At 41.9% G+C, this 18,081-nt stretch overlaps 2 protein-coding genes across 2 annotated transcripts; one reads left to right on the top strand and one right to left on the bottom strand.

Moving 5' to 3' along the window:
- Window positions 1–307: 307 nt before the first annotated feature.
- gle1 (GLE1 RNA export mediator) lies at window positions 308–10,137 on the top strand. Its single transcript, XM_041998900.1, has 15 exons — window positions 308–594; window positions 2,866–3,108; window positions 3,254–3,412; window positions 3,648–3,796; window positions 3,883–3,943; window positions 4,130–4,387; window positions 4,472–4,694; window positions 4,832–4,944; window positions 6,583–6,795; window positions 7,038–7,228; window positions 7,318–7,447; window positions 7,529–7,633; window positions 7,765–7,847; window positions 7,930–7,993; window positions 9,312–10,137. Exons 1-15 carry the CDS (start codon window positions 496–498, stop codon window positions 9,378–9,380), a joined length of 2,160 nt encoding a protein of 719 aa, XP_041854834.1. The 5' UTR covers window positions 308–495; the 3' UTR covers window positions 9,381–10,137.
- Window positions 10,138–12,122: 1,985 nt separating this feature from the next.
- On the bottom strand, window positions 12,123–18,081 carry ptgesl (prostaglandin E synthase 2-like). Its single transcript, XM_041998931.1, has 7 exons — window positions 17,759–18,081; window positions 16,584–16,772; window positions 16,404–16,459; window positions 15,903–16,055; window positions 14,041–14,241; window positions 13,840–13,957; window positions 12,123–12,387 (listed from the first exon to the last, which is right to left on the bottom strand). The coding sequence occupies exons 1-7, from the start codon at window positions 18,053–18,055 to the stop codon at window positions 12,241–12,243; spliced, it is 1,161 nt and encodes a 386-aa protein (XP_041854865.1). The 5' UTR covers window positions 18,056–18,081; the 3' UTR covers window positions 12,123–12,240.

The raw sequence follows: 18,081 nt of genomic DNA, 5'->3' as shown, positions 1-18,081 counted from the left end.
AATAATCTTTGTATTAAACCGTTTAACACATAACTGATTCTTCACGTAGTTGAATTTGAAAACTCATCTGTAAAGCAGAAAGTGAGAAATTTTTTTCTTTTTTTCTTTTGCTCTAATATTTGCTAAATTCGTATCTATACCTTGACACTAAGGCAGGATTCATACAAACAGTTTTAGATTTAAAGAGTCTCGTTTCTCATTCTGACTTCTGACTTTTTTTTTGGCGGGGGTGGGTTGTCAGTGTTTCACCTTGCTTGCATAGTTTTTGGTAAAAGTTCAGTTTTCCAATTATGAAGCCAAGGGAGCAACATCTGTGTGAATCCTGTTGAAAACAACAAAGAAACAAGGCGACGAGTGTTTGGCTCAGAAAAGGTCGGAACTACAAAGGCAGAAGGCAGTTTCTCATCGGACTATATTTTGTGTAACGTCGTATGGCGATTTGAAATTTAGCTCAACGATTTCTAGCAGTGGTCAGCAGTCAACGTTTTACTCGTGATGCCTTCTGAAAGTCTACGATGGGAAACTTTACAGGCCTTAAAAAATTCCCCAAAAGCAAAAATCACGTTTGATCCATTCTGGTCGGAACGTGGCGAGGTGAGTCGGCGCCAGTTAACCCAAACCTTAGCTAGCTAACCCGGTGGATAGTTACCATCAGCCAGACTGCTGTTACTGGGTTAGTTTACCTCGATAAATAAACCAGAGCTCAGCTAACAATTTAGGCAACTGTGTAATTAATAATATCAAGCCGCAGGGAATGCCTTGCGTGTTGGTTAGCACCACGGTTTGTGCTACATTAAAGGTACTGAGATGTTAGCAGTGGTGGAAAATATCAGTTAAACATGCGAAAAAAGTGCCTGCTCCTCACATTTTAAAATACTTAGAATATATCTCTTTGTTACATTAAGCTGCGTAGTACACACCGGTGGGCCGTGTTATAGTTTAACTTTACTAACTGCGTGTATTAGACGGCTACATTTACTTGTTATGAGTCGAACTTAAAAACTTGGCTCTGGACCTAAATCCATATGAAAAACCCTAGCAGAATTTTATTTTATTTACTTGTCCTTTTATTTATATTTGTTCCTTTTTATAAGCATGTTTATACATGTCTTGTCTGGGCTCTAATCTATAAGACATTATTTTATTATGCCACTTTTGTTGTATATGTTGTTCATGTTAAAAAAAAACAACAACTTATGAGTCGCAGCTATAACACGTCATTAATCGTCGGCATAAACAACCCAAAGCTGTAGTTTAAATAAATTCCAGAGGGACCGCCACAAGTTTATTGTTGATTCTGTATTTTCTGGTTTTCTCCTTTACTACAAAAATGTTATATTTGGTTTCCATAATTTTAATCACAAAGATGGTGATGCCTCCATTTTTATAAATGTTTTTATTTTCAGTAAAAAAAAAACACAAAAGCAAATTTCTCAACAGAAAACCTGAAAACCTTTTGAAAAAAGAACTTTAACAATATTTGAGGACACATAATTTTCTTTCTTTTTATGAATGTTATCAGAATGTCTTGTTAATTTCTGTATTTGCTGTTATTTCTATTTTTGATTGTATTTTCTAACGAGTCTATAAAAAGCTAAAAAAGAAAGTTGTAGTTTAAAGATTAGAGTTGTTTTTTTACTCCAGCTAGAAACTTCTGTGAATTTATCAACCAGCTCGAGTGATTCAATTGATTTTTCTATAACACCCCTGGTCAGAATATCTAATGACATAAATAAACAAGTTAAAACATGAGTTAATGATGATCTGGTTTCCCACAGACAAAGCATTTAAAACTGTTGCATGTCTGTTACATTAAAAAAAAAAAAAAAACTTTTATATAATTTTTAAAGTTTAGCATCATCAACCTCATCAAAGATTATTTTTCAGTACTTTTTTGGGGATGTTTGGTGTCTTTTTAGAGCATTACACAAATATAGGATTTGTTAGGGGTTGGAGTTGAAGGTGTGTTTAGGAAACCGTCCTCTTCTATAAGATATCCTCATGTGGTCTGCAGTGTTGTTGTTTTTTTTTTTCACGTTTGATTTTTGTCGGTGTTTTATTAGATCCACTCTTCTCAAGCAGTGAGGAACAAAAAAAGAAGAGCAGGATGGATCTGCCAAATCCAAAGCCTGACTTTGAACATGAACTGACCATCCACTCGATCAGGTCCACCTAAAATCTAACCAGCCAATCACAGGGCAGCAGCTCAATGCATATAGTCATGTAGACGTGGTCAAGATGACTTGCGGAAGTTGATCTGCTGATCCACTGGGATTTTCACCCACAACCATCTCCAGGGTTTCCAGAGAACGGTCTGAAGAAGAGAAAATATCCAGAGCAGCAGTTGTCTGGACTAGAAAGTCTGGTTGATGTCAGAGGTCAGAGGAGAATGGACAGACCGGTTGGAGATGATAGAAAGACAACAGGAAGTCCAATCAGCACTGATTCCTACCAAGATCTGTAGAACATCATCTCTGAACACACAACACGTCCAGCCTGGAAGCAGATGGAAATGCCTTAATGCACTGAGTGGCTGCCATGTGACTGGCTGATTACATATTTGTGTTAACGTCCGTTAAACAGGTGGACCTGATAAAGTAGCCACTAAATGTAAATATACAAATAATAAATGTTAGTAGAGAATATGATTTTTGTGGCAAATGTAAGATTAAACCTGACTTTGAAAAATAAAATGAGTTTGAAACTCCTCTAACTTTTAAAATAATCCCAGACTCAAAGGTGTGATTTAAGAAAGAAAGAAAGATATTTGTGAACTGATCCTGAAGCAGGGACATTAGAGGTTCCAGCCGCACACACTGACACAAACAATGACGCCATCGTTTAAACCTTTCTGTGTCATCGCAGCATATTTTGGCAGGTTGTAAAGAGGCCCTCAGCTTGTCTCCTCAGTCTGTGGCCGTATTGGAGCGTCTCAGCTCACTGTCCCTTCAGAAGTCCTCCTTTGTGGACTCCAGCTCCAGGGACTCCAGCCCCGTTTTCTCAGAGGAGACTCCAGCCTCATTGTCCTCCACAGGATCCATCACTGACCTCAACAGGAGGCATGCTGCACTTTCTGCAACTTCATCTCTAAAGAATCAGCTCGATCAGGCAAGTTTGCTATCCTGAATACAAACTCATCTCCCTAAAGAGACTTTTCTGTGTGTTTAGGTTCAGGAATTATTCAATAAAGTTCATGATAAACTCTTCAGCTTTAAGTTCATTCTGTCTCTTGTCTCACTTGGACGTGCTGCAGGCTGTTAATGACAAGGCAGAAGATGAAACCCCAGAGAATGACCTCAGCAAAGTTTCCAGTCCCACATCACCACGCGCCATTTCCCTGCTCTCGCCCAGAGCCATGGAGACGACAGGTTGCATCATCCGGTTCAAGGAGGACCAGCGAGAAAAGGCTAAGGTCCAGCTCAGTTTCCTAAATGCCACATCCTCGAACACTCAGTTTATCTTCTTTAAAACAGTTTCTCTTGTTGGTTTGTTTACTTCAGTGTTCATGATTATCAGGAACTCAGTAGTCGGCCTGCTTAAAGTTTCATGTTTTCCTAAGAATTTCTTGATTAATGAGTGAAAATGTTGACACGTGGCCTAAAAGCTCTACAGTTTAACTGACCTACATTGTAAATCTGTTGCCTCAGCTGGCGCTCAGGCTTCGGCAGGAGACACAGGAGCAGATGGTGGTGGCGGTGGCGAGCGCCGAGTCGGAGCAGCTGAAGCGCTTCGAGGAGCTCATGGAGCTGAAGCAGAGACAGGAGTTCCAGAGTATGAGGGACATGATGGACAGAGAGTAAGAACCCAAACATGCTTGAAAAGAAAAATGATATTTTTCTTTCTGAAATCATGGGCATCATCAGAATTCTCCGGTTTGGACAGAACTAAGGAGAGCATGGGGCGTCAGGAGAAGCTGAAAGAAGAACAGCGGCACAGACTGAAGGTATGATCAGCCGAAGGTCCCATTAACAAAAACACCGTACTGAATGCTCTACGGAGAACATCCGGGTCCTGCCGGTGTTCCATCATCTTTTAACATTTTCCTGAAATGTAATTAGTCTTTCTGATTTTACTGTCTGTGTCTGAACCAGTTTCTTTAGCAGTTTTATGGTTTTTATTCGTCCGCCAGATCCTGAACCTGCGTCTGAGGGAGGCGGAGCAGCAGCGCCTCCGGGAGGCGGAGCTGGAGCGGCAGAGACAGACGGAGGGCCGGGAGAGGCTTCGGAACCTGAACAGCATCCAGGAGGAGATCCTGCAGCTCAACCAGCTGCTGGAGCCGTCCACCCCGAGCGGCACCGACCTCCCGCCGGCCAGCCTCAGCTCCTACAGCGTCCGCGGGAACCAGCTCTGCTCCCAGGTGTCGGAGGTGGTGAGAAAGACGGCAGAGGTCAGCAGAACTTTCTAGTTCCTTGGTCGGATTAAATGATTGTCTAGCTGTAAGAACCTCGGCCTGAACGTGATCTCTAACCAGGGGGAGTTTCCCAGCGTGGAGGACATGAGCGTGGCAGAGAGAGCCCTCCATGAGATGAGAGCACTGATCCAGCAGATGCAGGAGGAGGTGGCTAAGGCCCAAGAGAAGAAGAAGAAGGAGCAGGAGGAGGAAGAGGAGTGCAGGAAGAAGGAGGAGCTGCAGGCTCAACAGGAGGCGCAGAAGGCGGCTGAGAAGTCAGCCAAAGAAAAAGTCCAGAGAAAAGGTGACGAGCTGAGGAGCGTCAGCTTCCAGCCACGCTGGAGGAAACCTTTGAGAAACATAAGAATGAAAGCAGCAGCGAGCTGCCTCGTGGTATGAGGTGTTAGGAGGTTAAAGTGCTGGTTCTACACCCTCCAACAGGTCTGCAGAACAGCGCTGAAGACGGTACGCTGAAATGGTTCAAGGAGCTGCAGGAGTCGGCCTCTCAGTGCGCTCAGGCCTTCGAACAGCTCAACTCTCCAGCAGATTCACAGGTGGGTGAATGCACGTCACGAAGAAAAGACAATTATTCTGGCTTTAGTTTATTTGATCTGTAGAAGAAAATCTTCCAGGTAAAAGCAGAAGTTTTATAGAAAGAGTCTATGGAAAGATGTGTTTGTTAGAGCAGAACTAGTTTTTCTAACCAGTCCTCGGCTTTCTGCCACTGGCCTGGTTCCTGGAACGAAATAACCAGAGAGCTCAGAAAAAACTTCTTCCACCAACATCCGGGCTGCAGTTTCAACTCGCCTCCATCCACATTTAGCAGGTTTCTCCTTCGTCTGCGCGCTCAGTGATCACAAACAATCATAACTCCACCAAGACCGGATAAGAAATTCCCAGATCCCAGAATCCCAGATCCTACAGCCGTGTCCTGAATTGTCGTGAGAAAAAGTCTTTAAAAAAGATAAAAAGCTCTTTGTCTGAATTAATGACATGTTTTTTAACACACACTGAATTTAGCAAACTTTTTCATGTGTAGTGTTTAATATTTGGTGTCTGCTGGTCCTGCTGGTCCTGCTGGTCCTGCGCTGGACTGACCGGTCCAGGTGCGCCTGCCTCTCGCCGCTGAAAGCTGGGATAGGCTCCAGCTTCCAGCCCTGGATTAGACTAAGCGGTGCAGATGAGAGATGGATGGATGTTTACTCCTTATTTTATTTCTTTATTTTTTATTTTAAAAAGTGTCTCAATGCAGAAAAACTGGAAATTCTTTCTTCTTTTTTTGTTGATTGCAGTTCAGATCAGATTAATTATGTATAAACTTCTTTCATCCCGACTTCTTTACAAACCCCAACCTCCGATCCGTCTGGTGGGAATCTGGTCTGGGAATCTCTCTTCTCCACCAAACCACAATAAGAGATTCCCACATTCATCTCCGGATTCTATGGAAGTTTCCTGTTTTCCCTTGAAAATCATTTTCAAACATCTTTTAAAAGGCTTTGTTTTTCTCAGTTTTGTTTTCAATAAAGATAAATTTCTTTTTCTGAATACAGCAGATTTTTATATTTTTTTTAAATTATTTAATATACAGATGATTTTCAGTGAGGGTTTTATTTTATTTTATTTTATCTCACTTCAGAAAATTGGGAAATACTTAAACCATGTCAATCATGTTAAATCATCTTGTTATATCAGGAAAAAAGTACTTTTATTTTATTTTATTTCCTCTTTTACATTTGAACACAGCCCAGTTCGTAGAATCCAGATTATGTCTACTTTTTAAAAAAAATAATCCTACTTATAAATATACAAATTTGAGGAGGTAAATATAATCTTATTTCTCCTCCCCGATCACACACTGTGATGTTCTTTTATTCATTTATTATTATTATTAATTATTATTATTTATTATGTAGCTGGTAAATAATTATTGATGTTTATTCTCCGTCTTCCTCAGTGAGGCTGTTCAGTCATAGAAATTCAGTTTGGTGAAACTCAACGTTCATTTCAGGCTAAAACAGACATGAAGTTCATATGAAGTCAGTTTTTTTTTTAAAGAAAGAAAATTTGATTTTGGATTTAATTCTGTGTGAAGAAAAGTTACAGACAGATACCAAAAATACCAAAAACCTTTCTGTAGTTAACGATGACTCTCGGTACTTCGGGGCCTCGTAACGTCTTTTCTCTGGACTCAGACCAAGAAACTGAAGCTGGAGCTCCAGAAAGCCGCCACCATCCCCGTCAGCCAGATCTCCAGCAACTCGGGCTCGCAGCTCCGAGAAATCTTCGACAAGATCGACAAGCTGCTGTCGGGACGGGCGGTGGTGTCCGGGGGGAGGTCGGTCTCCACGTCCCAGCATCCACAGGGTCTGGACTTCGTCGGCTACAAGCTGGCTGAAAAGTTCGTGGTGAGTCCGTCTGGTTCTGGGCTTTTTTCAGGGTTTTCAGGTAAATTTATTTATTTCATGGGGAATATTTGTTCATTTCAGTTATTAATCCCTGTAGCTTTTCTACTGTTCTAGACAGAAATATAAATATTTTTGGGTTTAAAAGTCAAATCAAAGTGGTTTACAAGTATTATTGCCTACAAAACTAATATTTAAAAGTGTGTTTTACGAGTTTTTTTTCTTCTTTTTTGTTTTCCTTGTAGAAACAAGGTGAGGAGGAGGTGGCGTCTCACCATGAGGCCGCCTTCCCCATCGCCGTGGTGGCCTCGGGCATCTGGGAGCTGCACCCTCGAGTGGGAGACCTCATCCTCGCTCATTTGCACAAGAAATGCCCGTACGCCGTCCCACACTACCCCCCGATGAAAGACGGCACGCCCGTGGAGGAATACCAGAGGTGACTGGCTCAGCGATGTGTTGCTGCAGCCTCGTTTCAGCTCCGACGGGCAGGACAGTCGTCACAGTGTTTTGTGCTCGGTTCTGCAGGATTCTTGGTTACCGTGTGGACGACGGCGGAGTTGAAGGTCAGGACAGTTTTCTGAAGAGGATGTCGGGGATGATCCGACTCTACGCTGCTGTGATCCAGCTGAGGTGGCCCTACGGCTCAAAGCAAGGGGTAAGAAATCTCCTTCCTGTTCTTCCGCCTGCTGATAAGACTCACAGGTTGATGCTCCTGTTAAACTTCTCCTCTGTTCAGCCTGTTCCTCACGGCCTGAACCACGGCTGGCGGTGGCTGGCTCAGATGCTCAACATGGAGCCTCTGGCCGACATCACAGCAACGCTTCTGTTTGACTTTCTGGAGGTGAGTGTGCAGCGGTGCAGTCCACAGAGGGGCTCTGCCTTGTGCCGTCCCCCCCGACGACTGCAGCGGTGCAGAAAGGTGTTTCTAATCAGCCAAAGCTACAGATTTAACAGCGTTCGTGTCTCCTTCAGGTTTGTGGGAATGCTCTGATGAAGCAGTATCAGGTCCAGTTCTGGAAGCTCATCCTGCTGCTGAAGGACGAGTACTTCCCCAGGTACAAACTCAAGGCAGAGCCAGCCTGTGAGATCCGCCGTGGTAAGAAATCTAACTCGCCTCTTACATGTTTGTTCCTCCAGAATCGAAGCGGTGACCGCCAGCGGGCAGATGGGCTCAGTCATCAGGCTCAAGCAGTTTCTGGAGGTACGACCCTCCGAACCGAGCAGCCTTTTAAGAATCCAGCAGCCTGTAGTCGCTTTGCTGCGCAGCTGAAATGTTTCTCACTGATGTTCCATTTAAACAAGACGGCAGCGTCCTGAAAGACCCAGAAAACACACAAACCATTTTTATGCTTCTACAGTCTTCTAGATAGGTTTGTTTAGTGGGTTAAAAAAAGTCCTCTCCACCTGAGCAGGTGAGCTCAAACATACGTCGCCCCGACTCAGCGGGCGTTGGGGGGAGGTGATCCGGGCTCGGAGGCGATCCGGGCTCGGAGGCGATCCGGGCTCGGAGGCGATCCGGGCTCGGAGGCGGTCCGGGCTCTGAGGCGATCCGGGCTCGGAGGCGGTCCGGGCTCTGAGGCGATCCGGGCTCGGAGGCGATCCGGGCTCGGAGGCGATCCGGGCTCGGAGGCGACGTGAGAAATGCGGCCGGTTGTAATGTTGTAATATTGGATGAAAGAGGAGAAAAATGCAGAGAAACCTGATTATTCTTCTCATGTGGAGAAACGGGTGTGAAAGAATTCGTCTGGATGATTTTTAGGGCCCAAAATTTAAATTTCCCTCACTAGTGACGTCCTGCCGTAAAAAATCTCAAATGTTTGCAAAAATTAATTTGATGGATATAAAAATGCACTTTGTCTAAAAGTTTTATCTTTTGTGACGCATAAAAACTTTGAATTAAATTTTTGTAGTGAAGTATGAATATGCCTGAGTTACAGCTCGGTGGGCTTTTCCACACATTTAAACAGAATTTCATTCATTTCAACGGGAAAATTTCACTTTTTTGTAATTTTGTGATGAAGTCATCGCACATTTCTCCCCATCGAGATACATATATTTATTTTATCAGGTGTTTGATGAAAACAAGAAAAAAACTGAAATAAAATAAACTGTTGGATATTAAATAATTAGTTACTAATAAAAATGAATAAATACGTTAAAGTAAATAAATAAAATTAAATGAATGGCTTCAGTATTAGTTCACAACTAAAAGTTTATTTGTAGCAAACGACTGGAGGAGCTTTACAGAAGCAGCGTTTAACATTAAAAACCAAAGAAAAGGGAAAAAAAAAAACAGTATTAAAACAAAGTTTAAAAATTCAAGCTTATAAGAACCAGATGGAGATTTGGACTTTTTAAAAAACATTTTTAGTTTATATTTAAATTACAAATACTATAAGTTACGTAGGAACTAGCAGAACAACGTTGTCCTGGACACGATCGCTGCACTAACGGGAGCCTGGAAAGAGAAAATCTGGAACGTTTTAAATGTATAATTATCATTTTTATTCCTTCTCCAGACGTCACTGCAGAGCCGACAGATCAGTCCACCCAAAGGCCAGCTGAGCTCCACGTTCTGGAGGTCGTGATGAGGGAGCGGCTGCGTCGGCTGGCAACACCGCTGGACGATGCTGGGGAAGGAGGGTGATGCTGGGGGGAGGAGGAGGATGCCGGGGAAGGAGGAGGATGCCGGGGAAGGAGGAGGATGCCGGGGGAGGAGGAGGATGCCGGGGGAGGAGGACGATGCTGGGAAGGAGGACGCAGCGCTGCTCCTCATTTTTATTCTCATCTCAAAGAGATGACCTCGTGATGGACTGGAGGCCTCGCTTAACTTTTTATTTATGCACCTTCCTTCAGGTGAAGGCAAAAAGATGTTTTCATGGGTACAGAAGGATCAAGTTTTTTCTGACATGTCCAGGGTCTGACACTAACATGTCCATTAAAGCATGATGTTGGACACGTCGTCTCTCCAGCGCAGCCATCCTGTTGGACAGGGACCTGGTGGTCGTTATCCAGCTGTGTGTGAAGCCTCTTCTGCATCTTAAGTGTGTGTGAAGCTAAATAAACTGGGATCTGCCGGTTAAGAGGCCGTGATGAGGTGTTAGTTTTGCTTGGTGGAATAAAATCTGTTCATTTTGTTAAAATCACACATGAAAATTGTTCCAGCTGATGTGAAGGTTTAGATCAAATTAAATGAATCTGTTATTTTTTCTGGTTTCCATTAAAATGATTCAGCCACGGTTTAACTTTATGTCCGTGTCAGCGAAGAGTGGAGGACACGGAGGAGCAAACTGAGTCATGCTGAAGGAAAGTGTAGCACATTAATAAAGTTCTGCTTTATGCTGATGTTGGATTAATAAGCGTCATCTTTTTCTGGAAGTTTCCAAACTGAATGTCAGGCTTTGGTTAAATCTAAAACTTTATCCCAACTGAAATTCAGATCGCTGCTTTTCTCTGTTACGGCTTTTTTACCTTAACTTGTATTAAAAGTCTACTGAGCATCATTTTCTGACATATCGCTCAACAATGAATCCATGTGAGACACCCAGAGATAAGACGATATGAAAATAGGAAGACAAACCGGATTAAATTCAAGCCCCAGAAGGGTAGCCATGATGGGATTTTTCCAATGCAACAGAGTTCAAGTAGTTGTAACTTCCAATAAACTCAAATCTGTCATAAATGTTCTTCCTGTTTCCCCCGTCGATGATCTGGGGCTAAAAATCTTTAATAATTCTCATGTTCTACGAGTTCTGATGACACAATGTTTACCGTAGTGCATATTTTATGGGGGCAGCCATGTTGAAATTTGTCAGCTAGAAAGAAGGAGCATCTGGTTGCTATGGTGATGAGGAGGATGGAGGAGGGGCAACAAGCATTAGGTCCATCTGAATAACATCCAGAAGGAAAAAACTGTTCAAAAGCTACAAATCGAATGAAAAACATTCTTGAACTGTGCGCAGTGGAAACGTCTGCTGAACACGTTTTATCTTTATGATTCTTTGTGTAGCTTCATGGCGAGCTGACCCCCACCTGCCTGGAAATGAACAGAAACAAAAAATGAACAATGGAAGTTGACTGATGAAATGAGGGTCACGTTGGGCGAAAGAAGAGAGAAATACGTACGTTTTGGTGTATAATTTGTGTACAGAACACACTTCAAACAAGTTTGTTCTGGACATTTTGTGAGGGGCAAAGTTCAGAGCCCGACATCAGCGTAGGGAGAAGATTCTCTTCTAAAAATAAATATGAGCGTTGGCGGTCTGTGTGTCTTAATTCTTGAATTATTACATCTCTTTAAGGTATATTGGGAAGCAAAACTGAACCTGAAAAATGTCAGTGCAAATTTCAGATTTTTTTTTTTTGCCTTTTGATGAATTTCTGATGATAAATTCTCTTTAATTCATTAAAATTCACATTTGCTTCCAGGCTGATGAACAGCATCTTAAACGTCATCCCATGAAGTTAAATGAAAAACTTTAGAGAACATCGTCTGAAATAAAACCCAGAAGTCCAGTTTTGTTCTGTTTTTTATTTTTCCTTTTTTTAAAACTACGCACCCAGATGTTTTAATAGTTAATTCGATAAATCTGCATATGACAGATTGCATATATTAATAATTACATTCCAGCAGCTTCTGCTTCGTCTTCACTGCCAGACTGATCCTACATCAGTTACACAGTGAAGCAACCACCGACATAAATACAAACACACTGATCTCGTGGTTCCTGCACAGAAACTAAGGATACTTGTGTTTGGAGAAAAATTGTTCTCAGAATAAACATGAAACAGAAGATGTGAAAAAAAATGTAAGTTTTTAAACTGCTTTTGCCCCGCAGAGCAAAAATGAACCGTTTTAATTCTTAGACGAAGCCAACAGCATTTTTATTTAAACCGTTGTTTTAGGGGAATATTAAGCAAATGTAAAACTGTGTAAGAAGTGTTTGTTTTCTACATCAACATCCAAACTGTCGCTGGGAAATGTGGACATAAACTCTTCCTTTGTACTTTAAACAAGCAACAGGATGCAGCTTCTAATATACAGCACGGTCAAAGATGTATTTATTCCTATTGACAAATAAAATTCTGTACAGTGTTTATTAGAAGGGACAAATAAGTACGTTTTCCTTCCCCAGTAACAATAAATCAAAAAGCTCCTGACCCATTTATTCAATCAGACTTACATGTTCCTAAAAGGATCAGCCGTGTTGAAATGGATGCAGTTCCCAGCCTTTGCCACTAGAGGTCCCTCCACACCAGAGACAACCTGATGACGTCCCACAAAGCAGCTTTGTCACTAATGACATTTTCATATTCTTTTCTGTTTTTTAAAATCAGCACAAATGTCTGCAGGTGCCTCAAAAGAAGCCAATCAGAGCCTTGATGACTGTTGCTAAGCAGCCTCCTTGGTTCCTGATGCGGGTCACCGTGCACGTTGAGGTCCAGCGGTCAGTGTTTGGAAGAGCTCTGTGACTGACCCTCGTGATTGAGGGTTGCTCTCTCCATGCGTCTGTACCAGTATTTAACTCTGGTGTTGTCCATCATGTCGTCAAAAGCCTGAAGGCCCTCCATCACTCTGAGGACTCCAAACACAGCCTGTGGTCAACAGACGAAAGGAAGGAGGTTAAAGTTCAATTTTACTCAGATTTTCATCCGTCCAACCCGGGGTGTCAAACTCATTTTAGTCCAGGTTCCACATCCAGGACAGGTTGGTCTTCAGTGGGTCAGACCAGTAAAATAACAGCATAATAACCTATAAATAATAAAAACTCTAAATTATTGTTTTACTGCAAAGAATTCCATGTATATCATCTACATGTTTTTAATAAACCTGAAATTTATTCAGAAAAATAAAAAATTTAAACGAGATTTTACTTCTGTTCTATATTTATTTATTTGCAGATTTTACTCTAATTATTTAAAATGATTTTACTTCATTTTCATTTAATATTTTATATATTTTATATATGCAATATATTTGTTCTATATTTATATATAAAATATCTATTTTTATATTTAAATTTGTATCTATAGAGATATACCTTCATGACTTTGCTATTAAAATAGTAAGGCAATATTATATATTGCTTAAATTCAACTATAAATATGTTTAATTTTTTTGTTACATTTTTCATTTATATATTTTTTAATTTAATTTATATTTCTATATTTTATTTATTTAACATAATTACTCATTTACACGTGTATTACTTAATTACAGATCAAAATGAATCTAAATAATCACCAAACACTGAGCTCGTTTACATCATCACCTGATTTCTGGAGTTATCAGGTAACCGAAGGGATCGTGTAAACAGAAAAATCTGATTATGCTTCACCAGACAACGGCCATTATTGGATTAATGGATGCAGATTTCTCCCCAATAACCTGAAGTTTTTATCCATGGAAACATGTTTATCTGATTTGTTTTGTCCTTTTACATCTGCATGTGCAGAGAGCAGCTTACATTAGCAGCTAACGCTAGCTAACGCCAGCTAACGCCAGCTAACGCCAGCTAACGCCAGCTAACGCCAGCTAACGCCAGCTAACGCCACCTGCCTGTACTCTGAAATCAGTCCAGTAATGGACAAGTAGACGTAGACACAGATTTTTCAAATATTGTATTTCAGATGTGCAAGTCAGATCAGATTATTAGAGTAATCTGATTACTCCCCCTTATCAGATTTTATGGTCACGTAAACGGGCTCATTTAATCCCAGGTATCTAAAAAAAAATAAGTATTTCACATCATGGTCTGAGTAATTTTCAAGATCTAACATCTAAGATCTAAAAAATTAAACCTCACGTTGAGAAATTAGGAATAACGGCTGCTTTTATTAAAGCAATTACAGCTCATATGTTCTGCGTCATTTTTATGTATATTTTATGTATATTTTATGTATATTTTATGTATATTTGACCCCACAGGGTCAGAAATGTACGTTTGACACTCTGGTGTAATGTGTCGTTCTCTCAGAACTGAAAACTAGTTGAGAGATTCCTGGTGACTATCAATAGGAATCAAGGAAACCGGCTTCCTTCCTCACCAGATCTGCCAGGTTGGGCTGATCTCCACCCATAAACTTCCTGTTCCTGCCGATGGCCGCCACCCAGTCGTTGACAGCCTTGTAGAGATCCTCCCTGACGTCGTCTTGCAGGTTGTGTCTGTTGGGTCAGAGATGAAAAATCAGCGCTTCACATTCAGACGTGGACTTACAGTCACCACAATTTAAAGATGATCAACTCACCGGTTTTTCAGTCTTTTTGAGATAACGTACATGGCCGCAGCGCCTACATATTTGGCAAAGAAGCCCTCCACGGTGCCAAACTTGCCCTCGCGGACGATGTAGTCAAAGGAGGCCAGGGCTTCACCGGTGGTTCGGTACACATTAGGAGATATGAGGTGAACAAGCCAATCATCAGCCCACTGTCGCCACTTCATCTCCTCTCTGAAAATGACAAAAAAATCCTTTGAAGCTTTTAATGCGTTTTTATAGAGTCCCGGTGCAAACCGTCCCTCCATGCCTGGTCTCACTAACCTGTCGTCTGCGAGCCAAGTCCTGGTTTCTTCATTCCACAAACATGGGTGGTGAAGAACAAGACCAGAATCCAGGGATTTTCCTAATGGTCCAGTTTATGTCTCGTTCAGATTGTTGCACCAAAACCACATTAAGACCAAATCAAATCTTTTTCAATTTTCCCAAATTCTGTGTTTTCCATTTCCCCCAGAATTCTTGGTTTTTATTATGTGACTTCATTTTTTCAAGGGAATGTGTTTAATCGTGTGGTAGGTGTATAAGATTTCTGCTGTTTAATAGGAAAATATCCTGTTTAGATTTATATTTTAAGTTTTTTGGGGGCTTACAGGCCTTTGGTGGACAGGAGAGGTGTTCAGAGGGAGAGGGGAGGACATACAACCCAAGATTTCATGTTTTTAAGATCGTTTTATTTCTGACATTTTAATAGTCAGAAATGATCTCACCAACACACACTGCTGCTGGGGCCCCTGCAGGTCACATGGCTCCATGACATAACCAGTTAAAACACAAGAATTTTCTTCTTCTGCCTTCAGTGACAAACCAGTTGAATCTGGTGGAATTTAGTAAAAATATCACAATTTTTCTTCCAAATGAAATTCTGAGATTAAAAAATTGTTTTAAACTGGAAAGATAGTGAGGTTAAAATTTTTATTTTAATAGAAGTCAATGGGACATTTTTGGCCCCAAAGGGAATATTAACATTACATAAACAATATGAATGAAATCAAATAGATTTTTCTGCTTATCTTTAAAATATCCAAGACTCCAATCCCAACCAAAGACCTACCCCCCTGATATTTATTATATGGAAAATAATTCATTTTTGTAACACATTAAGCAACAATTCAATTAATGAGGCATTTAAATGGAAAAAAATCCTAAAAATGTTTTGTAGCTGTGAGCAGGTTTAAGTGATTTATGGGGAAAAAAAAGGAGGCAGATAAAATATTTATGTTTGATCATTTGATCGCAGTTTTTGTTTGTGGACATTTTTGGCCGTTAAGGTCATTAGAGGGTGTAGATTTGAGGAGGACGCGAGGGTTAAACTGGCGGGGAAAAAGTTTTACAACTGATTCCATTTTTAACGTCAAATCCTGCGATTCTGTGGAAACCTCAGGATCCGTCCACATGACTGCGTATATCTGACATGGACGTCTTCTGAGAACGTTGTAGAGGAAACTAGTAGCAGAGGCTCAGACTGTCAAACGGATATCAGTTGTTCGCTGCGTGCAGGGAAACGAATGCTGGTCTGGACTCATTTCCACTGTCAGAACAGGGATTCAGAACTCATCACTAAAGCCGGACTTCATAAGGAATCACCTCTGTTACATGTGTGTTCATGTGGAGTTCCTCAGGGTTTAATGTTTGGCCCACAATTATTTTTACATTAAGTGTTTAGGTGTTAAGACACACTCAGCTTGTCTTAATTAACTTCCTAACATTATTAATTAGAAATGTTTGAATCTAACTCTGCTTTGTACATGTATGCGTGGTTGTGTGTATAAGCCCTGATTTCTTTCTTTTACATTGAGGTTTAACAGGCGACAGCAATGAAAACAGGTTTAACTTACTTCTGCGTGTCCTTCTTGGGGTAAATCTCAGCAGTCTCGGCCTCACTCAGCATCAGCCAGTACTTGTTGTTGTACTCCGTCACCTCCTTCCCCCGTTCGTTTTTGGACTTCATCTCCGGGTAGCAGGGAAGGATGTCGGCCATGCTTTTCTTCCTGGACAAAGAATCACCGCTTTTATTAAATCCTGCTTTGGTTTGTTCGGGTTTTAGGTGTGTGTGTTTTTCACTGCGTTATCTGTTTTGTTTTGCTTGAAACGTGTCATTTAATGTTTATTTTTCTTCATAATTTGTCGTTTATGAAAGACTTTTATTAAAAGATTCTGTAATTACAGTACATTTTAGCTAGATTTTTTTAATGCTGCGAGTTTCATGGACAAGATACTTTTTAGGAATTTCTGCTTTGATCTTCTTTAAAAAATCATTTTAACACAAATAAAGACATTTCACTGAAGGACTGAATTAATTCTGCCTTAAACAACGTGCAAAAGAATCTTCAACTTACTGACTGATGAGGAAAGTCTTGAGGGAGCTGATGATGACGGATGAGTCGTTTAGTTGCTGAAAGATGAAGAACAAAAAGAAAACAAAGATAATGACAAGAAAACGTTTACAGTCTGATTTGAAATGTTTCTCACTCAGATTTGGATGTTTGGTAAGTGAAGATTTTGCAGTCCAGTCTCACCAGCTCATTATCCACCATCAGGATGGGCACTTTTCTGTAGGTGGACCACTTGATCTCCTGCCTCATCACCGGGTTCACCTCCACAATCTCATACGGCAGACCATGGTAGTCCAGAAAGGCTCGGACTTTGCTGCAGAACGGGCAGGTCTTGTACTGGTACAAAGTCAAATTCAGACCACCTCCTGAAACCTGCAACAAACCACAGAAGATACAGTCAGTCCACTTTCTAGTACTGGGTTGAACCCCCTTTTTAATCCTTGGTGTGATGGACTGAGATCTGGTGACTGTGGAGGCCGTTGGAGTCCAGTGAACTCATCGTCATGTTCTAGAAAGCAGGTGGAGATGATCTGAGCTTTGTGACATGGTGCATTATCCTGCTGGAAGTAGCATCAGAAGATGCTCCACTGTGGTCATAAAGGGATGGACATGGTCAGCAACAATACTCAGGTAGGCTGTGCTGGTTAAACCAGGCCACGTTGGTACTAAGGGGCCCAAAGTGGACCAAGAAAATCTCCCCCCACCATTACACCAGCAGCAGCCTGAAGCGTTGATCCAAGGCAGGATGGATCCATGTTTTCATGATGTTTCCAGCAGATTCTGAGCCGAGCATCTGAATGTGGAGCTGAAATGGAGACTCATCAGACCAGCAACGTTTCTCCATCTTCTATTGTCCAGTGTTGGTGAGTGTGTGTGAATTGTAGCCTCAGTTTCCTGTTCTTAGCTGGCAGGAGGCACCCGGTGTGTCTTCTGCTGCTGTAGCCCATCTGCTTCCAGGCTGGACGTGTTGTGTGTTCAGAGATGTTGTTCTGCAGATCTTTGGTAGGAACCAGTGCTGATTTTTTCTGTTGTCTTTCTATCATCTATCACGCCATTCTTAGGGAGGGAAACGGGGAGAAAAGGCTGAGGAATGCCACATGACACAAGAACTGGACTGAGGACCAGTGGTAACAGGTCTGATGGAGGGCTGGGTCTTTCCCAGAACCCGGACCTCAGCATTACTGAAACAGTGTGGGATCATCTGGACGGAGAACGGAACAAAGAAGAGCTTTGGAAAGTACTTCAAGCAGCCTGGAAAACTAATGTTTCTACACATTAAAGCTGCAGCAGCTCAGACAGGTGACCCGTCTGCAGACGGTGAGAACCACCATGACCCGGTTTACCTGTCCCGGACTCACCTTCCTGTGCTCCTCAGCCAGGTGCTGCTGCTGCTGCACAGACAGCTTCAGTGTCTGATATAAACCCAAACCTCCACCGAGGAGAAAGGCGCAGCCGAGCACCCTGCCTCCTCCTGTACGCACAGAGGAGAACAGTTTGGACCGGAACTCCGCCCCGCCGGTACCGTAGGCCCTCCTGGACCCGTGTGCGCCCACATTCCCCAGCAGGTAGGAGACGGTACCGGACCGGCGGGCGGCTGGAGCCTCCATTAAAAACAAACCGACCTTACTGAGCGTTCTCGCGCAGGCGGCTGACATCTTGATTTTACATAAGTCCCACAATG

The sequence above is a fragment of the Melanotaenia boesemani genome, chromosome 11 (assembly GCF_017639745.1).
Source record: "Melanotaenia boesemani isolate fMelBoe1 chromosome 11, fMelBoe1.pri, whole genome shotgun sequence".
Lineage (NCBI taxonomy): Eukaryota > Metazoa > Chordata > Actinopteri > Atheriniformes > Melanotaeniidae > Melanotaenia > Melanotaenia boesemani.
The sequence above is the reverse complement of the archived record's forward strand: the minus strand, read 5'-3'. Positions and strand labels throughout refer to the sequence as shown.